Below are 25,921 nucleotides of genomic sequence, written 5' to 3'. Positions count from 1 at the left end.
TCTCGACTGTAAAAACCGGTCACTATAATACACCAGTCATGGCATGTTGACACCACAGAGCTTCACCAATAGAACCTCCGACAAGGATTGTAGTAGTCTCTTGTCTATAAGAGGGTATGATTTGTGCGCTGCTCCCGGTTAAGGTCTAGGTCCAGAACCTATTATTGCCAGAAGACTGAGCTTAGGTCAAGACGCACACAGGATTGTATGGAATGTCCAAAATTCTAAAATACAATGTCACAGTTTTGCAGTGAGGTTATGGGATACGACTGCAGTGAACATTCTCATCCTGGCACCTGTGAAATCAAATCTGTGTAGAAATGTTTGTTTGTGTATCATGTACTGGTAAGCAAGGGGCGTGTCTCACATAATAGAGTTCCTAATGTAAGCGGTCCGTGACCAGTTATGGCACATTGCATTTCACTGGATGTGTACTTTGACATGTACATTAAAAGTAACCCAGTCCTTACCTGCAATACTGTATTGGGAGCAAACAATTGCAACACTTTGACATATGTCTCATATTGTCGGTCATGTTATCTGGATCTCCTGACCAGAATACAACCCACCAGAGTGTTTCTTCATTAAGATGGGCTGTGTTGGCTTGCAGCCGATCTCAATGGCCGCGGCTTAGAGGAGCTCTGGAGAAGGCGCGAGTTCCCCTGTTAATCTGGTAATTTATCTGCCCATTAATCCTCACTTGAAGACGTACCCAGGAATCGGAGCGCACGGGGCTCCCTCCGATCCCAATTTCAGCCTTCAATAACGCTCCCCGTGATTTCTGGGCCGCGGTGACGGTGGCGACCTGGACAGGTGATTGAAGCCAGGGCCTCGCTTGGTGTGAAGGCCGAACTGAGAAGGGAGCGGCTCGGCAGCACCGGGCCCGCTGGTGGCGCCTGGAGGCTTCATACCTGGATCGAAACGCGAGAGGCACCCCCGATCCTGGTGCCGACTCCATATCAACGCTCTCTCCGGGACTCGTCACCCTCGCGGCCTAGACCAACAGCTGAAGCCGGAGCCTTGATTACTGAGGAGGCCCGACGAGACTGTGTGGCACTCGGCGGTAATAAGGCGGTAAGGCTGGGAGCAAAAATATTGCGAAAAGGCAGAGATCGCCCGAACGGACAACCCCAGCAAGCGGTAGTGAAGGGCTACTGAGCAGGGGGACATTGGTGGGGCCCCGTGAGGGTCTAACGTCTTGGAGAACCACTGGTGGCGGATGGGCTGGGCAGCGGCTTAGAAACGTTGACACACTAACTCACCTGTCGGGGGCAGATGGAGTGCAGCGCTATGCTTGTCCTGTGAGCCCATCCAAGGTGCCTGCAGCTGCGATGCATTCAGACGCTCACACGCTGGGGAGTGAGGAGACGTGAGTCCCATAGACTCACAAACGATATCGGGGGAGAATACCAGCAACAGCAGCACCCACATCTCCCTACAACTGACCTGCTTTCACTCGATGCGGCTGGCCTCCTTTTCTGCCACCCAACACGAACATACGACACGGCGGGAAAACCGACAGGCTGCACGTGGCACGAAGACACGCGGCAGGCGTCGGTGAGTAGCTAGCGACCCGACCTTTAGCTACAAATGGGGGTCAGAGGTCCACGCACGACCCCCCAGGTCAAGCTCGACAAATAGGCATACACTAAGGACTTCCCAGCCCCACCAAAACGACAAGCCTCATCTGAAAAAACCCCACCGTCAGAGGGACCGGCCAAGATCACACTGGAGGATATCATGTCTGCCCTTAATAAGGTCCAAACAACAGTGTGGTCACTTTCATCTGATGTTTCCTTCCTGAGGGCAGACTTTCAAAAAATGGCCACCAGTGTCACAGAGGTTGAGAAGGTGACGACAACCCTCACTAAAGATACTACCACCCTGCTAAAGAAGGTCAGTCAATTGGGGGCCGAGAACAAGCTCATGGTGGCCAAACTCAACGATCAGGAGGGGCGCTCCCGGCGCAATAACGTGAGAATTACTTGTGTTCCGGAGAGCGAGGGTGGCCCGGCGATGGATCTTTACATTGAAGACCTCATAAAAAGTAGACTTCAACCCAGGGGGTTTTCAACCTTTTTCTCGGTGGAATGAGCGCATAGAGTGCCCGGAGGCAGACCTAAGCCCGGGGCCCCCCCCAGGCCCATCCTGGCCCGCATCTTTAATTTCCGGGATAGAGACGCTATACTGCAGACGGCACGGGTGGCCCCCCCCCGATACGCATACAGAACTCGGTGGTCTCATACTTTTTGGATTACACAGCAGCAGTTACAAAGCGACGGCGCAGCTTCCTTGAGATTAAAAAAGAACTCAGAAGCAGGGAGTTGCCATACTCCATGCTGTTTCCAGCTAAACTACGTGTGGTGGCAGATGGGAAAACGTGTTTTTTTGACACACTCTGAGGAGGCCGGACAGAGAGATTTCGACAGCGGCTCGGAGAAGAAGACGACGATCGAACCACAGACGAGAGGGCGAGGACGGGGCTTCCTCACAGACAGAGGCTGGAATGTAAAACTTAAGCAACATCACACTGTTGGAACGGCATTGGCGAGCTGACGCCGCGCTGGGAAAGGTTTACTCAGAGGGAATCGAATGACCCAGACAAAATAGTCGTCCAGGACACCAACCTGAGGCAGCGCACCATGGCTCTAAAACTGCTCCGACGAGCCAAAATGTGTAGTTTAATGTTTGTCTTCAAGTAGGGGAACGACAGAGGTGCCTCCCGGACTTCCTCCCCTCGCACGCAAGTACTGTTTAATGGGAATAAAGCACTCTGCACTGTTTGGGTGGCGGGTAGTTGGGGTTCCGTCTGTTTTTTGTTCATGGATGTTTCTCTTTCTATATACACACGAGCTCAATTACAACAGATAGAGTTAGTCACACGACGGTTACTCCACACACTTAATATTCCGCTGGTTGAAACCCACTGTCATGCAGTGACCACACAATTCCATAGACTATGCCATCTGTGATCACAAGCTCACGATTAGACCACGCACATGCGCAGGGCACGCCATTGACCATGATATCCTGGAATGTGAATGGGCTCGGAAATAAGATAAAACGGGGTCTAGTGTTGCAATATCTCAAGAGACATGGCCCGTCCGTCTGCCTTTTACAAGAAACCCACCTGGACAGATGGGGGTTTAAGATGGTGAGTCATTCGGAGTTTATGTCTGGTTCTCGAGGGGTCCGGGTCCTGATCAGAAAGAGCTGCCTTGCAATAGTGACTGGGTCATGGACAGATGACCAAGGGTGCTTTGCGGCGGCCTCATGTCGGTGGGAGGGGAAGGTGTATAATCTTGTTTCAGTGTACATACCTCCAGCACTTCACACACTCGCTTTCCCAGCCCTGGGTAAATTCCTGCTAGACCTGCCCCCCGGGGAACTTGTAATAGGGGGTGATTTTAACGCCACAATGGATTATGCAACGGACAGATGCCCACCGAGGGGGAGGGAAGCATGCACATCGATCTTACGTGACTTCACTGATGCGATGGGCTTGGTGGATGTCTGGCGCATGCGAAACCCAAAAGACCATCAGTATACGTACCACTCAGGCGCGCATAACTGTCTCTCCCGGATAGACCTATTCCTCACAACACCAACGGGCTTGGGAGACACACGAGACATCGCACACCTCCCAAGGAGAATCTCGGACCACTCCCCGATGCTACTATCGTATACATCACACCTCACAGGTCGGAGACGTATTTTCCCCATTCACCCCGGGTACCTCAAGGTGCCAATCATACGTAAGGCCATGCATAAGACCATGAACCAATACTTTCAGGTGAATGAACTCTCAGTGGCCTCCCCAGTCACACTCTGGGAGGCGTACAAGACGGTCTTGCGCGGCCAGGCCATCTCTGCGATCTCTGCCCACAAACGTGACATGACTCAACAGGTATTTGGCATTTGAGCAGACGGTGGACCTTGCGGAGGGCGCCCACACTACAGATCCCAATGAGGACACTGCCCACGCTCTTAGTCTCGCTAAACAAGCCTACAGGGATCATTTATGGGAAGAAGCCAAGGCGCGCATCACGAAGACGCAGCACAAGATATATGAAGTGTGGGACAAGGCTGGCAGATTACTGGCGTGGTTAGATAAAAAGAAAGGGCCAGCAGGTGGGTTGCACAACTCCAATTAGCTAGTGGGGAAACAATAACAGACCCTGATGACATCGTTAAGGCATTTGCACGCCACTACGAAGCAGTATACACCCCTGTGGCCTCTACAACGGTAGAGGAAAACTTAGATTTTCTAAGGGACACACTTCTCCCTAAACTTGCACCGCAGGATGTACAATCGCTAGAGGCGGACCTCACTAGAGAGGAAATCATTGCAGCTATTAAGGGACTACAATCGGGGAAACCACTGGGGCCCAACAGCGTCCCAGTAGAATTGTTTAAAAGGGAGGCGGACACTCTTGTGCCACACCTGCTAAGAATGTACCAGGCCAGCCTAGTGACGGGCTCTCTCCCTCGTGATCAAAGGGTGGCGACGCTTATTGCAATACTTAAGCCCGGTAACCACCCCCAGGAGTGCAACTCCTATCGACCAATTTCACTCAATGCGGAGGCGAAAATACTAGCTAAGGCACTAGCGACTAGGCTGCAGCCCCATCTCGCGGCACTCATACACCCACACCAATCCGGCTTTATACCTGGCAGAAACACTGCAATGAACCTTCGACGGCTCCTTGGGGTTTTGGCTAGGGGGCCCTATATCCAAGAGGAGGCGGTTATACTCTCCCTAGATGCCAGTATGGCCTTTGACCGGGTTGAGTGGCCTTTCCTGTTTGCGGTGTTACAGCGCTTTGGCCCCAAATGTTGTGCCTGGGTACAGCTGCTCTACACACAGCCACTGGCACAGGTGACGGTCAATGGGCGCCTGTCAGAGGACTTTCCGTTGGGACGGGGAACCAGACAGGGCTGTCCCCTCTCCCCGCTGTTGTTCGCCCTGGTATTGGAGCCGCTTGTGGCATGTATACGAAGAGACACAGTGATTCGGGGAATAAGTGGGCAGAGGGATGGGAGGACCGTATCTCCCTTTACGCCGACGACATTCTATTATACCTGACACACCCCAGACGGTCCCTTAATTGCTTACTCAACATTTGCGCGTTCTACGGTAGGGTCTCCGGTTATACAATCAACTGGGCCAAATCGGAGTTATATATACTTCAGGGCCCTCCCCCAATCCTACCCCGGAGAGCGGAGATACAGATAACACAGACCGGTTTCAAATACCTAGGTATAAATATCACGCCCACCACGAGCAATTTATGGAACGTAATCTGCTCCCACCGCTGCGGAGGCTGAAGAATGCTGTAAACAACTGGCAATCACTCCCATTGACATTGCTGGGGAGAGCGGCATTGTTCAAGATGATGACCCTCCCTAGGTTCCTATATGTACTACAAAATACCCCAACGCCTGTTCCTAACTCATATTTTAAAGCCATTGAGACTGAGGTGGGCCATCTCTTGTGGGAGGGAAAACCTCACCGAATAGCTTTGAGTAAACTAACTCGCAGCTGGTATGACGGCGGTATCGCCCTGCCCAACATACAGCTATATTACTGGGCATCCCAGCTTATAGTGATTAATAAGTGGCTGCACGCCCCACAGGACGAACCAGCTCTGCGCATGGATAGGCTCATGTTAGGTGTGAATGGTCCCCTGGGTGCATTGTACGACAAGCAAAAGAAAAACACGCTAATAGGGCCCACGGCCCACACTGTGCAAATATGGTAAACAGCGCAGCGAGCACTGGGATGGGAGGGAGTGATAACTCAACACACACCATTGTGGGACTCCCCAAGATTCTGCAAGTTGCACACGAGCAAAGGTTTTACAAGGTGGAACCTTATAAGCATTTCTAAAGTTGGCGACCTATGGAAAAAAGGTAAGATGGTTCCTTTTGCACAGCTACAGGCGACGTACCAGATGGCGGGAAGGGAACAATATCGCTATACTCAAATTAGACATGCCCTTACGAAGACCATACCCCCAGGAACAGATCTGCCGGAGTCCTCCCCACTCGAGAACCGTTTACTCACAGTCGCGCTATCCAAAAAGGCAATCTCTCTCACTTTTCGAAAGCTGATAATCAGAGAGATCCCACACAGACACTAAAAGAGAGATGGCAGGCAGAGGTGGGGGAACTGGACGAACAGGAGTGGCAGGAGGCGCTGGCGTCCCCGCGGGAAGTGGCGACCCCTTCCAGATTAAAACTTGTGCAACTCAAAATATTACACAGAACATATTATACGCGGTCGGTATTGCATAAAATAGGGAGGGCTGACAGGCCACTTTGCCTGAGGGGTTGCGGGTTCACTGGTTCTTTTCACCACACGATATGGGACTGCCCCCACATCACACAATACTGGAGAGCAGTTATGGCGACGATCACCCAGGTGTGTGGCTTTGAGGTCCCTCTCGAACCTAGGATGTGCTTACTTAAATTAAGTATTCTGGGTTTTGGTTGAGGGGTCACAGTTCTCAACTAGAATTAAAGGACATCCCTTAAGTCTAGTGCAGCTCATAGTGCTCTTCCTTCAACTGTTTTATGCCAACATCTGTGTTGGTCACATATTAGTTCCATTCTCTGTAAAAGGTGTAGTTTGTCTTTTGACAATACATTAGGATTACTTCCATTTCAGTACCTAAGGATGTGTCCCATTTTCCCATGCCTTTCCTCTGTCTGCCATCTTTCTAACGTTGCTCCTATATTGTGATTCTGTGATAAAGAGGTTGTATCTCAAAGTCCCAGAGTCTTGCACAATGTTAGGAGTTACCTTTGTACAAGCTGGCCTGTACCCCTCAGATAGATGTCTCTTCATTGTATTTTGTTGTTCTAATTGTTTTAGAGAGTTTATTAGATAGTGAGAGAGCATTGATTCCTGCAGATTTTCCACCAGGTTGCAGGTATAGATGGGAAATCCTTGTACAGCATTTCTGGTGTCAAGCAAACCCAGTTGATTATTAAAAATGTGACTGCATAGCTTCCCGTTTTCTGTCCAGGAAAGAAACAGTTTCTAGGAGTGCAGGCAGTGATTTAGTGGTGGCTACCCAGACCATATACTCTGTCTGCCTGTTCTCTCACTGAACATTTTTGTTTTCACTCCATTCACTTCTTTACTGAAATCTGCTCCCTGATTAACAATGGGCCATTGTCCCAGACGGTTCAAGTCCATTGTCAATTCTTAGTAGTGTTAGAAGCTACTAGGCAAAAAATTGTATTATTCACTTCAATAGTCCACTTTATGTGCCCCTCATTCAGATTTTAACAAGAAAGGGAAAGGACACATGAGAGCGGAAAATGCCATTTGATTCCAGATTGTAAGCAAATATAAACAAATGTACACCTTATTGGGATGATGTTGTTATGCATGCCTCTAGTGCCGTTCTTTCGGCTAAGGATACAATCCCCCCCCAGGAAAAACTAGACCTCCAATGGGTGCAAGCAACAGGTTTGTTCGACGATCTCATCAAAGTCACTCCAGCCATTGTCAAAGCCTCTGCTTGGTGGACTCAGCAGACCTACCTCTCAGGTGGCCTTTTATTTCTCCCTCAACCCTCTCCATTGGTCATTACCACTGATGCTTCCTTGGAGGGGAGGGGAGCATACTTTCAAGATCTACAGGTCAGCAGCAAATGGCAGAAGCCTTATCAACATTTTTAAATCAATCTGCTTGAGCTAAAGGCTGTACACCTCACCTTGCAGGCTTTCCTCCCCAAGGTAAAAAAACCTTGAAGTTCTCATACGAACGGGCAATACAACAACGATGCACTACATAAACTAACAGGGAGGTACGAGATTTTTTCTCCTCTCTCTCTCTCGAGCCATAAGACATCAGGAAAACAAAAACGAGATAGCTGATACTCTCGGCAGACTGAGTGGGAACTGGATCAGGAAGCAGTCAACCAAATATTCTCACAGTGAGGAAAACCCAATCTCAACCTCTTTATGAACACACAGAACACCAAATGGTTTGCAAGCTAGCATCACCATCCAGAATCATGTGTAATGGATTTTAGATGGTATGGTCTGGTATGTTTTCTTACGCCTGTCCGCCCATTCCCCTGATTCCAAAGATTCTCATGAAGCTCGAGCCTTGCAGAATGATACTGATAGCCCCAATATGGCCTCCCCAACATTGGTTTACAGAACTCCTCCTGCTGTCAGATAAACCTCACATCCAATTGAAGGTCTCACCTTATCTTTTGATGATGAACAAGGACCAGGTACTGCACCCGAATCCCAAGTTTCTTCACTTATCGGCCTTGTTCCTGAGCTCATTACAATTTGCCCATCTGAACATTCCTCTTCAATGTAGGGAGATACTTTCCAAGGCCAGAGCAGACAGTGCTTACAAAACTTACTCTCACAATTGGAAGAGATTGTGTGGTGTCAACAAGAGCGGATACATCCCCCAACCTCCTCACCTGAACAGATCTATTGCGATTGGCACGTTCAGGTTTAGATCATGCATCCATCAAAGTTCACCTGGCAGCCATTTCTGGAACCAGGCGTTCACCCATGTCACCCTCATTATGGTCCTCCAGAAAAATCAAACGGTTCCTCACAGGCTTATTTAGGGTCTTCCCTCCAGTCAGACCTCCTCTATCCTGGCTTCTGAACGCGTTGCTATCACAGCTCATGAAGCACCCATTTGAGCACATTCACAGAGCGAGTTTAAAGTACCTGTCCTGGAAAGTTGCTCTCCTTGTGGCCTTGACGTCCGATTGGTCAGTGAGATCCTAGCTGTAGCTGTAGGAAGCTTGCACTGTATATAGTATTCCACAAAGGGGTTCCCCAAAAGTGTACTGGGCTCAATGTAAAACCCAAAGTGCTCTATTAGTGGTAGTGTGGGCATGCGGCTTTAGGCCTAACCCAGAGGAGTGTAAGACATTTATTGCACAACATTGACCTATAATGGTCACACGGCTCAAAGAGATCCACACCAATTTTTAAAAAATAATCTTTGTATTTTGTTTTAAGGCTCCGATCTTCGCAATAAGGTAAGTACGTTTTTAACTAAAAATATTTTTCACTTTCGAAAGTTACACCTAGTGATATTCCTGAACAGTTCAATGTAATCCTAAGGAGTAAAACAATAATGCGGTTTAACAGGCAAGTACAACACTTACAATTCCAGACTTTTCGGGACAAAAGGTAAGCCAGGGTTAGGTGAGTACCAAAACTGCACCACCAGCGACATAGAGGCGCCCGGGTGCAGAGGTCAAAATTGAAATTCTGCCCAATGCGTTTCAATGGAGACTGGGGGTGCTCGAAGTCACACTGCTTGCAAGTAAGTAAATTGGTTGCAGGGGCCTGGCTTTGGAAGTTAGGTGAAGCATGGGGGCACAGAGCAGCATCAAACATACACCACCAACGGGACAGGGGCGGCTTGGTGTAGGGTGCAAATTCGGCGTTGAGTGCCCAATGCTTTTCAGTGGAGATTCTGCTTTTAACAAACGGGCTGCAGGCATCGCACTGGAGGTTGCAGGAGGGAGACCAACGAATGCAGAGGTAAGTAGAGATATAGAGGGTTGTAAGGGCACCATTGATTCAGCTTACCAAGGCGCAGGGGCTTAGGGTGCAGGGGTGCCTTTAGGCGTTGAAGTTTTTTCTTACCTGAGCTGGTCGCGTCAGGGGGAGCCTTTGGATTCAGGCTGGAGGTGTCGTCGTGGAGTCCAGGACGGGTCAGCCAATTCTGAACTTGAGGTCTGTATCACTGGGTAACCTGTTCTGGATTGGTGGGTCACCTGGGCACAGGCCATCACATCTGTTTCAGAGTGGGCAGGACTTGCAGATTCACAGGGCACCGGAGTCCTTTGTGTTGGATTCTTGGGGACAGAACCGCTGTCCTCTTGAGTTCTGGTCTTTTTTTCAGTCTTCCTGGGGTTTCTGGAAGTCGCCGGCTGCAGGACATGCATTGTCTTCTTGCAGGGTCTCGGAAGCTGGGGACAGGCTGGTTTGGCTGGGGCCAAGTCAGTTGTTATCTTCGGGCTTCACTGCATGGCGTCGTCTTTGTCCTTATCCTTAGGTCACAGGTAACTAGTTTAGAGGCCCGGGGGAGCCACCCAAATACAAAATTTAGGGGACATTTTAGGGGAGTAGCAGGTAGGGCCAATGGACACCTTACCTGGGGCGACTACACCCACTATTATACCACCCTCCTGTGAGAGGGGGCATAGGCCTAGCCCTGATTGGAGGAGTCCCCTCATTTTCAAGATGGAGAGGCTTGAAAAGTGTGCTTAACTTCGCCTCCTCCACCTAAGTGGTGGAGTTGGCAAAGGTGGGCGCATCTTCTAGCCTTTCTAAGTTTCCCAACCAGTTTCCCCACCCAAAGGGAATGTGAACCAGGAGCTGCCATCTGCTGCTAGCAGCAGAGGCTGAGGGTCGCATTACAGACGCAGCAGGCCTCTGTAGCTTCCCCTTCGAGCACTGGGTCCATCCTAGGGGAGGAGGTGTGACACCTCTGCCCGGGATGTGCATGGCTCCTGGTCCCAGAGAGCAGAGGCTCTCTCTACATAGGGGCCCAAAAACATGTCTGTGTGTGGCAGGCTGCCTAAAGCCAGTCAGGGACCACACCAGGTTCGGTAGGTTTTCCAGGGGGCACCTCTGAGGTGACCTCCGAGCACATGTTTTAATAAATCTCACACTGGCATCAATGTGGATTTATTACAAGGAGTTGTTTGGTAACAAACACTCATGGTTTCAGTGAAGCCATCATGATGCTGGGGAACTCGAGTTGTCGAGTTTCCATCCCAGGTTCTCCTTTTGGCTTCCCTGGCCCTTACAATGTTTAAAAATGTACTTAAGTATTGTAGGGGCATATCTACTCATGCAGATATGCCCTCACCTGTGGTATAGTGCATCCTGCATTAGGACTGCAAGGCCTGCTAGAGGGGTGACTTGCGTATGCATACAGGCAGTATTGGCTGGCATGGCACCCAGACAGGGTCCCATGTCTACATTGTCGTTTTTTACCTCACAGGTGCATGCAAGCTGCAAGGGCAGTGGTCCTAGTGAGGGGGTCCCATTGGGACCCTCTTCAGCCTCAGGTATCCAGGATACCACTTTCTAGAGACTTACAGGTGGGCAGTACTACCAATTGGGGGTATGTTTTAGGGAAGAAGCACTGGCACAGGGGACCTGGTTGGCAGGGACCCTGTGCACTACAATTAAAACCACTTCAATACCAGGCAAAAAATGGGGGCTACCCATGTCAAAAGAAGCACTGCCTCACACAAGCTCTCACTATTCAAGAGCCCTTCCTACAATTTAGAGAGGATAGGGTAACTCTATGTACAATCCCAAAGTGTATCCCTAAAGTCCCTTCCGACTTTCATCTCAAAGAGCCACTAATTTTGAAGACTTTATTTCCAAATTCTTTAACACCGGCTGAAAGGGCTCTTCACTCTTTGGACATCAAGAGGGGCATTAAGTTCTACATAGACAGGACCATGAGCTTTCGTAAGTCTAAGCAGTTGTTGTGGCTTACAGCACACCACGGAAGGGGCAACCCCTTTCCAAACAGAGCATATCTAGTTTGATATCTGCTCCAATTAACTTCTGTGGCCAAGCAGCAAGAAAACTGTTACAAACATCTGTGCATGCTCACTCTACAAGGACTATTTCAACCTCAATGGCACTGTTTGCTGGTGTGCCACTTCAGGATATTTACAGTGCAGCTAGCTGGAAGAATATGCATACCTCTACGCAACACTACTGCCTGGATTTGACTCCTCAAGGGGTTCTAATACATCTGTTCTAATAAATGCGAGCTGCCTCTTTCTTCCCAGCAACCTATTACTAGTTTGGCACATTGCTTATAATTATGATGTCTTTTCTGTCTTTACAGTTGTACCTTGCTTGAGTTAATCAAAGAGCAAAATAAAAAGATACAGGATACAATCTTTCAAATGATTTGTCAATATTTAAAGTCTTAGAAAGCCCACACGACACTATATCTCAAACTGGCTCACTTCAGATTGTACCCTGTATCTTTTTATTTTGCTCTTTGATTAATTCAAGCAAGGTACAACTGTCTTGCATAAGTGTATAATGTCAGTTCAAATGAGTTCCTTGTGAACATTTTTCTTTTGCTGAGCATTAATACCCAGTTAACAAGGTTATATGGGTCCCTCTTGTTGTTGTATGAATTTTCTGTCTTTACAGCATACTGAAATGTCATATTTTAAGCTAAATGTTATAAGAGATGTTCATGGTTGTCTTTGTTTATTCTGTGTAAAAGGAATATCTCTGTAGAATTTTATTCCTAACAACTCATAGTTCAATGTGCCTCACTACTGCTTTGTACTCTGTTTGAAGCATGTGAATCTATGAAAGATTCCAATACTGGAGAACTGCAGTTACAGGTAAGTAACTTATTTTCTTTCCCATGCATCACAATTTTTTGCTTTTGGGAATTGTATTTCTTTTGACTGTTCTTAATAGAACTGTTGAGGAGACAGATGCGTAAATACTTCGTTTGGTTAGGGTATCATTTTGTTAGGGATCATATTGGAACGATCTCAATCATAATCCGCTGGAGAAAGCTGCAGTTTTTGGGTTATTTGTCGTGTTCCAAATATTCCTGCCAAATTATGTTCTTTTGAAGGATTTTGGTATCTTCTTTCATCTAGGGACACCAAGTGCGAATAAGGAATCGTCTGCATAACGACTGAGTTTGCTGTGATCCATTCCCACTAGGGTGCAATTTTGGTTTCTGCATTGTTGTGTATATCACCCACTCACACACCCTGTTGGGACCTCTCTGCCCAGTGTTGTGTGTACGTTTTTGAGCTGTGCCTTCTTCTAAATCATGATCGTTCAAGACTTTTCTCTGCTTATGTTCACAAGCAGGCTGTCTCAGTTAGGAAGGGATCTGAGTCCTCCCACTCTAGATCCTCCATACACAATCCGTCAAGGCCTTACTCAGAGTAGGGCGAAAGGAAAGTTATTCAATCTCTCTTGTTTTGTCACTCTGCTTCGCAGGGTGGATTTGCTCTGTTTCGCTAGCCATGCAAGCCACAAACTTATTACATTTCAAATGAAAATATTTGTACTACTTCTCAGTTGTGTAATGCTGTTATATGGGCTGTCCAAGGCATACAGTGTACTTCTCAGAATTGCTTGCTGGTTTTCAGTTTTTCCCTTTTTCTGGGCTGCTGCCCCCACAAAGGGACCTCCATCACATTCCCTCGATATATATATATTTTTAATATACGTTTTATTGTGTATCAATATCCATACTGTAAGAAAAGGATAGGCAGATACACATGGAAGAGTAAAGGGCAACACCACATTCAAAACACCAGTAAGGCAGAAGAACAATTGGGAAGGAAGGAAGCAGTGTCTTTGGCTGTGTTGACACACTGGTTGTCATGCCATGCTCAAAAGTGAAGGATCAAGTTCCTTACATAGTAGGATAAGCTTTTCTGCTACCAGGTGTCTTGTTACATTTTTGGGGCCTCAATTTGATATTCCTCCCACTCCAATGTATCATAGGAATATGAGGCAACATAAGAAATTTCTAGAGATTATTTGTACCACCGCTACTCAATAGGTTGCCAACCACTGTTCACAAATCTGTCTAACTTTACTCCTAGGCTTCTTTGGTGGCCTTGTACAATAGAGCTATGTACGATCAATTTGTGAAGAAGGCTTTCCTGTATTAATAAAAAGAAACACTAATACACCGCCCTCTGAATCCTAAAACAAGTGCTATACAACTCCTCCTTTCCTCCTAATGTGTCTCATTAATAGCCATACTCTCAGGCTCTTCAATTTATTCTGATCCTGTGCAACTTCATTTCTACAGAAAGACCTTGAACCTTCACTGCATGTCGGTAGCCTTTTCCTGCTACTCTGTGGTAGTGCAGCTCTGAGTGAATCATTTCAGGAGCAAAGAAGCAGGAGTATCTCAAGGCAGGTTCCCTGTGATGGGCATATCGGAGAGCAATGTACACAAGACGTGTATCTAGCAGTAAGGAGCAAGAATGGGAGATTCCTATAAAGGGGTAAAAGTCAGTTGAAAGAATTAATTATTTCTAGGATGCCCTGTATTCTCTCCATCCAGCAAATCAAAATGTAACATCAGTAAGCTGAAGGTACTTACTAGAATATGTGACATGGTCAGGATGGTGTATTTGTATACATGCATTATTTAATGAACTGAAACAGAACAGTATTAAATTTAGCTGTGATGTTTGAGAATCTGCTTTGATATAGGCCTTTGGCCGCTCTGTCATCTCAGGATAATTGTAGAGCCTATGGAGAACTGGCTTCAACTCATGCTGAACTGGGATCCACAGCAGAGAGGTGGAGGCCTTGAGCCCCAGACAAAGCGACCTGTCTGCTTTGCACTTATGGACCATATCCTAAATATCAAGGCAAGTAAAAGTATTGGCTCTTGTCTCATTTATTACTTTACTGTTTTGGGATCTAGTCACCTATCCTTGCATTTAGAGTGTTTTTGTCGCAACTCATTAGAACTGCAAACTTTTCTAATTCTAAAGGTTCTGTCAGATTTTGTCCGTTTTACATCTTACTTTTTATCTGCTTTTCAAGACCCCACTCTTAAATCTGTGCAATATTTACTTGAGTTGAGCTCTAAATATTTATCTGGTTGATTTAAATGTTGAGCTGATTCCCTGTGTTTTTATTGTTTGTGGTAGATTTTTGTTCTATTTTTAAATTATGTGTGTCATGGGTCTGTCTGACATAGCAAACACAAGAAGATGATGGATGGAGCACTGAAACTTTTCAGACATTCTCCCCCAGTCACATATCTGGGTTGAATCCATCATCGTTCTTTAGCTCACTTCGCCACCCCAGTTCAGAGACAGCTATATGCAAATCATTCTTGACCCTGTGCCTCATGGGTACAGTCCAGCCCGAACTGCCAAGCCATGTCTTCCCTGGACCGGAAACAAGCATCCTGGGACCAGTTTCGGGCCAACAGCCCTCATCAGCCAGGCTAGCTTGAATCCAGAGGCAAAGTGAGCAAGGGTACGACGTCTGGGCTGTCTGACATAGACAAAAATGTCCAAGGTTGCAAACCTCTTGATTTTTTTGCCTAGGAAATGTGAGATGGGTAGTATCCTGGTAAAGGTGTAGGGTCAATTAATTTTAAAGTATCGCTGTTTCGATTTCAAAACCATTGCTGCTCATACAGGCGTTACAAAAGGGCTATCTTTACCAAATTAATGGTTGCAATTTAAATAATATGTGTGGGAACATAGTACTGCCGCATGTTAGAGAAGTTGGCCAATCCCCTATTGGGGCGGCACTCAAAATGCAGATTGCTTTGAATTTTATATGTTGACGAACTAGTTGACAAGGTAGAGCAGTTTGCATACACAACCCTTAGTGGTGGTTAGATAAGCTGTACCGTTCTGTGTACTCTGCTCCTTCGTTATCCTATGCTAATGCGCTTCCATTACTGTGAATCTACTATAGCCTTAGACGGCCGTTAAAGGCCCAAGCCACAAGGGAGCAGGCCTTTAATGGCCGGTAGAACCCACTACGGAGGGGCTCTAAGGCTATTTGAACATTCCGCCCCTAGAGGGCAGAATGTTCTAATTAGTAAAAACAAATGCCTCTCCGAGCCGGAGGAGGTTTAAGTCCCCACGGGCTCCAGAAGGCCTTTGTCCGCAGCAACAGCTGTGAGCTAAGTCGAACATTGGAATGTTGGAGCTCCGGGCTTCTACCGGCTATTAGAAGCCCGAAGCACTCCATTGTTTTCAATGGAGCTCCCAACATTCAAATGTTCTAATGCATCTTTTGTACACCAATGCATAGTAGTTACAACATCATAAATAAAACTAAAGAGTATACATATATATTAAAAGAACGATATGATTATTGAGCTATGGCAGGGTACAAATCATACCACCCGCCCTACCACCACTACAACACCCCATCTTACCCCATCCCACCTACATAGCCAGAGATTAGGATGTAATCGAATAAAAGGTGGGGCAAAGTCTTGTGCTTATTCCTACTGTTATTATAAAACTTAGGTGGTGGTAATGACTTTGTATTATGATTTGTTGATACAAAACTCAAAATTGTTTACAAAAATAAGTATATTGAATGATTTGAGTACAAGCGCAAGAGTTGAGTAAGGGGTATTGTTAGTATTTATACATTTATAATAGGGTAAGTTGGAAGTTAAGGGTTTGGATTAGGTTTTGGGTCAGGATTCGGGTAAGCGGTATTCCTGGTATTGGTGACTGGAGGACGAAAAATACTGACTAATTCCCTGGCCATTGCAATTAAGGCTATGTAGTGACATAAAACCTTTGCAGAAGTCCCAGATAGCCTTGTACAAAGAATAGCTCCCATAACAATGCTGTGCTTTGATTCTTTTTGTAAAGTTAAGGCACGTCTAAGGGTGTGCACCTAAGTGACACACTCTAGGGTATGTGGGGTTAAAGGTTCATCAGTGGTTTAGCTGGAATTGGGAAGCCCCCAAATGATTTAGTTGCTTTCACCTGGTGATGTGTGAGAGATATTATCACAGATTTGCTGGGACAAACTAGGGCTACTAGGTTGATTGAATTCTTCCTCTGAAGAATCTGATATTGATCAGGTCATTTGACATATTGTTCTCAATAACTACCTTGATGTTGTGCAAATGGGCTGATGTAGCTGTTAAACATGACTGATCAACCACACATACTCTTTTGGACATTAAGATAAGTGTACATCAGTTGCCTCCATTGCACACTTGATAGATGTATTTCCTACATTTCCGAAACATTCTACCAGATCTTTAGTATGATGTACGGTTTACCAAGGTTATTTCAGAGTCCAGAAGATTTGCGAGCTGGCCTTCTGGAGGACTTCAAAACACTTGTGAGCATTATTCCTTTTCTACTTTATCAAAAGTTAGACTAAGAGTAGCTAGATCAATTGCAAGTGGAAGTTGATGCAGAACTGTTCTTCTTGGGAGTTGTAGCAACACGGAATGAAAAAGCACACTAACAAAGCTATTAACAGCCGTGTCTGACTAGAACTATTTTATTTAAAAGGACCGGTGCGGTGTTGAACAGTTTATTGGAGATGCTCCATGGTTTTGGTTATATCCACACTGTAAAGAGTAGCTCCTTCAAAATACACGTATCTACTGTCTTCATTAACATGCTGTCTTTAATTTAAACCTTCTTCCTCCTTGTCTTTTAATTTTCTTAAGTAGCATTCTCTCCTGGCCAACCATAATGTTTTAATACATTTAAATGGATTGTCAACACTGGCTAGTCTTGATGGCCCTATTAACTTCAATATTCTCTCATCACTGAAATCGTATTCAGGGAAATAGTTTTAAAACCAAAGCCCTTGTCTCACATCTGATACATTTACCTGTAAGAGCTCTGTTACTGCTGTAAAAACTTCTCTAACCTACGAAAGCCTCTGAATGTTTGATGCTAGTGTTTGTGCTTTGTATTTAATTGTTAAATAAATAATAGAAGTGTTGTAGTGTAAAACACTCTTCTTGAGTAGGAGGTGAGAATAGAGAGAATGAGTGGATGTTGGGAGGTGAGAGTAGAGAGAGAATGTGTGTATGCTGGGAGTGAAAGGAAGCTGAATGCTACTTGTTTCTGATGTCATTATGAGGTAGTACCTAAGGACTATCAAAGTAACAAATATTCAATAATTACAACTAAAGTCCTTGCAGGCGTACACTATATTATGCTGCATTTATTATGATCTCTTCTAGATAGTGCACATCCTGAACATGACTTCTGCCAAGATTATATCCTTCCCCCTGAAACCTGATGAAAGCCTGCACAGTCTGCAGTCTCGGATTCAGCAAGAGACTGGTATCAGTGCCTGCACCCAGGAGCTGCTCTTGGAAATGGGTGTATCTCTTGACCCTCGCAAACCAGCCTCTCAGTGCGTCATTGATGGAGTGGTGAGACCCATATGTTTTTGGCTTAGTGTCACGGTGTGTGCTTCTCTGTTTTGGTTATGTTCGACAATGCCTACCCTGTTTCAGCATTTGCCGTACATACTTAAATCTGTAGTGATATCTACTGCGATGGCCTTATCCAAACTTTTTTGTGGCAGTAGTTTTTTTATTTTTTTTATTTTAAGTTTGCCAGTGAACCAAGCATTAACATCTCCATACAGATACTACTTGCATGCCATGTTCCATTCTGTAGAACTTCTTCAAAAGATAGACGTGTCCTAGAAACAGTGTGAATAAAAGTGTCTATAGGTGTTAACTTGCTTACAGTATACGCTTACCCCGGTTCCTGTTCTCTTCATCAGCCTATTTTGGAGAAAGTTGGTTCAGAATACTGAACAATAATGCTTGCTGTCAAGTGGGGAGTTTAAAATATTCACTGAAGTCTCCAATACATGAAAGTAACAACAATGATTACCATACTAAAACCAGGTACTCTACAAATCTATGCTAATGTTATTAGAAGCAGCCTGGTTACAACTATAAAAGGGAGCCAGAGCGATGTTAACACTAACAGAAAGATATCAGGAATTTTATGTATTGTTTCCGATACCAAAGAAATCGAATACCTTACACCCCATACTACTTATGATCACTGAACAAGTGAGTATAAACATAAGTTTAAATGCCCACATTGTAGATGGTAATTCTTTGATGGTCCAAAGGCAGGTCAATGATCGCCATCAAATTTAAGAAAGTATAGTTCCACAGAACAATGCTGTAAATGATCTACTGATAATTTCCTAAGGAATAACTTCCTCCTTGCCCCAGCTATATCAGCCAATTTTGAGGAGTATGTGTGATTTTGTCACATGCACACTTTAATCAATCTTTGAAATAAAAGCCTCTGGTAAATAATTGAGATTGCAAAATGAATTCAGTAGTACTATAAGCTCTCCAGTATTGGATCTTTCATTGATTCACATGATTGAATCATTCCCCATTGTCAGTCTGGGAATCAACAGTAACTTTAAACAGCAGCAAACAATGTCAACATAGTTAGGCCTCTTAACCGGGTCTCTCTAGTACCATATCCACATCATTTAAAATAACACAAACTACAGTCAGTGAGGTGGAAGTGCTGAGCTCTGTATTCCCCTTAGGGGCTCCCATTGCTCATATTTCCCCCGCACTTTGTGTTTGAGAGCGTCTTTGGGGAGAGCTCTGCTTTTGCGTAACTCAAGCCTTACTACTGTTAGATTTAGACTTTTGCTTCCCCCCCCCCCCAAGCTGTCATCCAAACCTAGTTTCAGCTTGCCCAAACTTTGAGTTGTTTATAGGGTTTTTAAGACTGTAGATGTTCTGATGTAGAGAGAACCTTCAACTGGCACTATTGTGGAAACCATTCTAAAAATTCTCTCCAAGTCCTTTGCAGGTTCTGTACTATTCTTACATTCAGTGCATTTATTGTCTTTATCCATCTCACAAGCCGTCCTGTTTTTACATCTGCAAGACATTGCACTCTGAAAATCTTAAAGATGGAAAGGAGGACGGCCTGATTTGTTCTCAAACTAGAAAGTTTCCCCTCTACAATGAGTACCCCCTCATCTGGGATTGATTTTCATGAAAAGAGCTCCTTCAAATACTTCCATGAGAGTAGTGCAAAATGAGAGTATGTGGAGCTCTTTCAGCTGGAGTTCAACACCGAAGCACCTGCAGCAAAGGCAAGACTAAGCCCTCATCATAAACGGCATTGAAAAAAGGAGAGGAACAGGCTGCGCAGAAAAGGACACAAAAAACTAGACCCACTGGTGTTCTGTCTGTACACCCACCTAAACGAACAGCCATCCATCAACGATGAAAAAGCCATCATTGATGATATTGTTGCGAGGGACTGTCTCACAGGCGACATCCTCCAGTCTTGTTAAGAAAATCCTGTTGACAATTGCACTATGAGCAATCTAGTCAAAAATGACTCCTAGACCCTCATGGGTGACAATTCCAAGAACCCAGTCTATGTCAACACCTGCCTCTTTGTCGACCACCAAGACTACCACCCGGTCAACGGCAATAGAATTGTTGACAATGATGGAGTTACCTCCTTTGCCTTTCCTGAAGGCACTACTAGCCTATTCGCACTCACCATTGAAGATCATTTAAGTGCATATCTTGGATTGTGAGCTTCAGGCTGGTGTAAGTGACCAAAATAAACTCTTGGATGAGGCAAATAGTTCTGGGCAATTGAATTTGTGGTACAAGCTAGAATATTAAAAAGGAGTCTACGAAGATGAGAATGGAGACTCATACTAATGACGGCTATGAGGATTATGAACCCATACCTTTTCATCTGAAGGCCTTCCACGTGACAGTGTGCCATGGTATGAGTCCAGGCATCAGTACACTGAGCTTTCTAACACGCAGGTATCAGTTGCCTGCATAATCACGCTGCAGCAACTGATTACATTCTTCTGAAAATGGATTCACCCTCTGCTTCTTTAACCTCTGCAGGGTCCTTTTCCAGTACCTCTGCCACCACCTACAGTATGCCAACTGTCACAAACGCTTGTGGGTCCACCGAAACCTTAGACATAAGGACATACTCAACCACCTACTGCGTATCTACCAGTGCTGCCACTGGTGTCTCGCCCAGTATCTCCAACACAGGAATTTGATCTAGATGAGGCGGAAGCCTGGGAGATGGATGAAGGGCAAAAGAAGGATGGTGGCCACCTTGATAATAGAAGAATGGAGATACTTCATTATACCCAAGGAAGGAGAAAAGATCAACCTTCCAGTATTTGGGTAGAGCTCCAGTATTTCTTGTGTGATTTCAGTGTATAGCCCAGTCCTACATCATAGCTGAGAAAAAGGCTCAAACTCCTGCAGAAGCCATTCTCTGTACAAGCAGAGGTGCTGCACCTCAAAAAAATATATAGGGTCACAAACTCTGCACAGCATGTTTAAATGTCCAGGCCTCAAAAAATGAACTCGCTCAGTGGCTATCTCAAGGGAATTTCATTCAGGGCGAACCTGTTTACAGGCCTACTTGACTGGCCTGGCGAGTGAGCTCTGCCGCTGTGCTAATCTGAGTTTACTGCAGCTTATGTAGTGCCAGAGTCGAGGAAGCAGCAGTGTGAAATGTTTGAAAGCACAAAAAATGTGGGAAAGCAAAGGTGTTGATTGCCTGTTTGCAATGCGGGCTTGGACTGAGGCTTAGTTGCAATCAACCAGTCCGAAGCCAGCTCTCATTTGTGCTTTTCTTCATGGATATAGTGTATAGGCATGTTTACACGCTTCTCATTGGCTGAGTACAATGAGCCAAAATGGGATATACATCCTGAGAAGCATTTAAACTGCTTTGCCAACACCTGCATGGGTATTTCCAGATCTGTGGTGGCAGTGAACTGACTAGGCACAGTCTAGTGCCATAATTCAGCTGTGCCCCTCTTCATAAGTGGCTACTCCTTCGGCACCAGGCCATGCACAGCAGCGGGTAAGCTGGCACAGCTCACTCTCCTCCAGGGCCTCGAGGCACCGGTAGCCGTTTCTCTGTAACTCCAGAGTGCACGACCTGCGATGTAGAGTTGGACCAGGATGGAAGTGTGCCAAGCTCTTTCACTGTGCACTGAGTGATCATATACCTGGTTTGTTCAAGTTAAAAAAGGCCATGGGTGGGATGAGCATTCACAACACAACTTGTAATGGAATGGATGTGGTTGAAGCTAAAACTTAGTAAAAGCAGGAAATGGCCCGAGGCCTGCAGGACCTTCTTCCAGACAGGAGATAAGTGAAGCTGACAACGAGTATGTCCTTTCAACTAATTGTGCTAATAGACATCCGACCAACAGCCAAATGTGATAGAAATAAAAAGAGAAACCTGTTCTAGATGTCTTTATTCCCATGTTTAGATTTCCGCGCGACTCCATGTCACAGACGAAGCAACGATCCAGTTCAGAACTTTCCTGTAACAGATCCTTTTTTTCAAGTATTTTAGCTTGATCGGACCAACTGAAATGAACCAGGACAACAACTGCCAGAATGCACAATTAAGTGACAATTGAGCACCAGACTGCTACTTTGTGTCGTGGAGTTACGTGAAATCCTTCCTGCAGCTGCACCTCCACAGGGCCACCTTCGTGGCATTGAGCATCGCGGGATTCCATAATTGCACCTAATGAACAACATTAAACACATTCTGGACCTTATTCAGCGTACTTGTAGCGCGCTTTATCTACTAAGCTTTTCCTTTTGATAATTGTTTTAAGTCTCGTACATGCCACCATACTTAGATGTATCCCTTTGGTCTTTGGGACAAGACTGTTTGGTTATCCATATCATAATATCCCTTGGCTTAAATGTTATGACGCAGTGCATTCTGGTAGCTATAGTCTTGGTTTATTTAACAGCCGCAAGCTTTAAAAAGAAAGCCCTCAGCTGGACATGATATCTGCCATGATGTGGGAGCCAACAAATTAACTGGAAGGGGGTGTGGCGAAGCCCACAGTCAAGATGGCAGCACAGCATTGGAGCCCCAGCAGTATCTGCCTGCAACTTCACTAGAATGGGCCACAACACCCATTCACCCCCATCCTAAACATGGAACGGCACTCAATCTTTCTGCAGGGTATACCTGGTGGTGTTTGCGGACCATTGGCGCAGTGATGATGGCACAGGCAGAGAGACCAGAAAGGGAGAGAGACAGCACATGGCCCGGCCTGCACCTCTGAGGCCCCATGGCGAGCCTGAGGTACCGAGGCAATCTGGCCTCGCCAGGCTGCCTAGCTCTTTTCTACTGTGGAGGACGTTCCGCAACTGCACCACCGACCCGATAACACTCATGCCACGCTGACACCGACTGGTCCGCCTTGATCCATCTGTCCTACGGTGGGCCAGCTGGGCGGCGGCCATCAACGCCTCACGGCCCGGGCCTCATTGGTGGTGAGTGGGTATCTCGGCTACCAACTAGACCAGAGTTTAATTTACCCAACGCCTCTCCTCCCGTACACTACAGTGGCATCCATGGAATGCACTGCGTACCTTACAGAGGGGCCTCGGGCTCCCCCAGGCACCTGCCTGCTTCCATGACCCTGATGGACTGTAGGGCTGCCTGAGCCTCCCGGGGTGCCCCAGTGCCTCCTCTGCTCCTCTGCCTCGGTGAGTGTAGCTGCTCAAAAAGCTGGTTGCTCCCAGCTCACAGGCTGTCCCACTCCCCGACACCCTATTTTGGGGCGTGAGTGGCTCACTACCCCGTCTTACACGATCTCGTCCATCTGGGGCCGCATCGCCAATTGCTTTCCTGCATGCTACGCGGTGAGGGGTGAGCGTGTGCCATATAGTGCTTAGTGCCACCTCTGATGGTCCTTCCTGGCCTGTACGCGACTGTGCTGCCCGACTGGCATGCATCTACCTTTCTCCACATGTGCCTTGTTGGACCATGTCCTCACACTGCTGGTAATACTTACCATGGCATCACCTTGGCCTGTTGCACTGCCTCTTTGACGGCCTCCTCTTCACATGTGATCTCACGCCCCACCTGTGTACACCTGCATCACTCATTGGAGACCCTGCAGCGCTGCTTTGTCACCGCTGGCATGCCGGTGAACCACTATGTAACTGCCTCTCCTGGTACATTTCTCTCTGGCCGCAATTTGTCACATCCTTGTGATATCCCTGCACTGCCCCATTTTGCCTGGTTCCTCTCCAGTCATGGTATGAGGTGACCCTAAACAGCAGAAACTGACCTTTGATAAATCGAAGCAGGCAGACACCGAGGAGTCTGCGTCCCTGCCCGACCTGGGGGGAGCTGGACCTGAGCAGCTGGTGGGCACTGATGCCATAATGAGGGAGATTAGGTCAGGCATCCGAGCCATTGGCCATACGTTCTACTCGCTGTCCAGGGTGTGTGAATGCAATGGGCGTGAGACTAGACAAACCCGACACAAGACTGGATGCTACTGTGGAGAGAATATCTGGCCTTGAAGATGGCGGCAGTAAAACCTCCAAACGTCTGGAGTGATTTGAGCGCCCATTAAAATCAGTTGCCTTCAAGAACGAGGGTCTTGAGGCTCGAGGCACTGCAACAACGTACGCATATTCGGGGTCGTGGAGGTCACAAACACTGGCCATCTGGACCTGTTTGTGGAATGCTTGCTTACTGAATGCAGGGAAGGCCGAACTTCACGCCTACCTTCGTGGTGGAACGTGCCAACCGTTCATTGGGCCCTCGCCCTGTACCTGTCAGAACCCATGGCCTATAATTGCAAGGTTGCTTAATTTTAGAAATCTGGTCACTGCTCTGCGACTGGCCTGGGAGCAGGGCATCCTGCCGTGGCAGGGCTCACCTATCTTTCTGCTCCCCGACTTTACTGTGGCGGTCGAGGAGGCTTGCCGCAAATTCATAGTTGTCAAGTCTGGTCTTCGCAAGCTGGGACTTTGCTATGGCATGCTCTACCCTGCCCGCCTCCGAGTGGACGTAGGCAGTAAAACACACTTTTCTGACAGTCCGGTGGATGCTCAAGAGTTCTGCAGACAGCATGCACGGAACCCCATGCCATCACGACGATCCACCCCAGAGCGCTCTCCAGTCTGACTTACACTTCCACACCAGTGCGGATTTGTGCCCTACAGGATGAATTTCCGGTCCCCCTGGGGGGGTCCTTCCCAATGTTTTATGTGCTAATTTTGCTCACCTTGCTCCAACACATGGCAGTATCCTCTCTCAATCCTGTTGATACGGACCTATTGACACCAACCGTTAATGAACTCCGTTCATTGATTGGGCGTCCAGCTACAGCGTTGCCACCTTCAAGTAGTGTACACTGTCATGTTTTCTTTTCCCTATATGGGCTGTTTAGGAACTGTATTTTAGGGTTCACTGGGCCTGGGTTAGTCTGGGGTGGGGGGTGGAACTAGACCCTGTAATTTGTTGCTTTAGTGTTTGGTGTTTCTCTACAGTACATACCTCTTAATCCCATCGTGTACAAAACTCACGTCCTCTTTATTCCCAGCGACTAATGGTGCCACTGAATAGTCCTGCACCGTAGTCTGTGGGCATTCCATTCCATTATTGGAACATCAGGGGCCTGAACAACCCGCGGAAGGTCAAACCGATTCTGCAATATTTATCCCATCATGGCGCAAAGACCGCCTTTTTACAGGAGACTCATCTCTCACTTGGGAGTTCTCACACATTTGTATCCTCACACCATTTATTCCTACTATGGCATATATTCATGGGCTGTCTGAATCCTTATTCACAGAACGCTCCCACTTCATCCTACTGCCTCCATTTTGGACGTGGAGTGCATGTATGCGCTGGTGACAGGGATGCTGGCTGGACATAGTGTGCTACTTGGCAATATTTATACCCCGAATGTCGAGTCCCCTGAGCTCTTTCACACTTTACATGCGCGTATTGGGAGCCTGACCTTGGACCACATTATCATGGGAGGCGATTTTAAACTCCTACTAGATCCCTCAAAGAAATAAATTAATTAACTGGAGAGCTGAGGCGCGGGTGTAGAGTCCTTGCACGAGCAGCGCACTGAAAATAGCTGGGCTGTAAATCATTGCAGCAAAGGTGTTTTTAAAATTTAAGCACGTGTTTATTCCTGCAACAAATGCACGTTTCACCTTAGTGCATCACATTATTAGTATTATAGCTGGAGCAACATAAAAACTCAAACACGAGTGAAGTTTTTGTTCAGCTCACATACTGAATGCGTGTATTTGAAAGTCCTCCTATAAAAATACTGTTTTCACGTTAGTGGCTTTTAATTGGTAGCGGCAACACAACTAGCCCTGGGCGTAGTTTGCGAAGTAGCGCTACGCGTAGCTACGCGAAGTGCACTTAGCACTACGCGAGCTACACGTAGCTTCGCAAACTGCTTAGTGCACTGTGCAAGATGCTGTTCGCACTGATTGCACAGTGTCGGATGCTTGTCCGCACTGTGCAATCAGTGCAAACCGTATCTTGCACAGGGCAAG

General features: G+C 46.6%; 1 protein-coding gene across 1 annotated transcript in view; it reads left to right on the top strand.

Annotated features, from left to right (window-relative positions):
* LOC146867969 (uncharacterized) overlaps window positions 1-25,921 on the top strand; it is a 503,249-nt gene that overhangs the window by 175,547 nt on the left and 301,781 nt on the right. Inside the window, exons 10-11 of the mRNA XM_085623836.1 lie at window positions 14,279-14,414; window positions 17,747-17,941. Of these exons, the coding sequence (XP_085479962.1) occupies window positions 14,279-14,414; window positions 17,747-17,941 (331 nt within the window). The remainder of the gene's footprint in view (window positions 1-14,278; window positions 14,415-17,746; window positions 17,942-25,921) is intronic.

The sequence above is a fragment of the Triturus cristatus genome, chromosome 1_2 (assembly GCF_964204655.1).
Source record: "Triturus cristatus chromosome 1_2, aTriCri1.1, whole genome shotgun sequence".
Classification (NCBI taxonomy): domain Eukaryota; kingdom Metazoa; phylum Chordata; class Amphibia; order Caudata; family Salamandridae; genus Triturus; species Triturus cristatus.
This window is presented reverse-complemented; position numbering and strand designations above follow the sequence as displayed.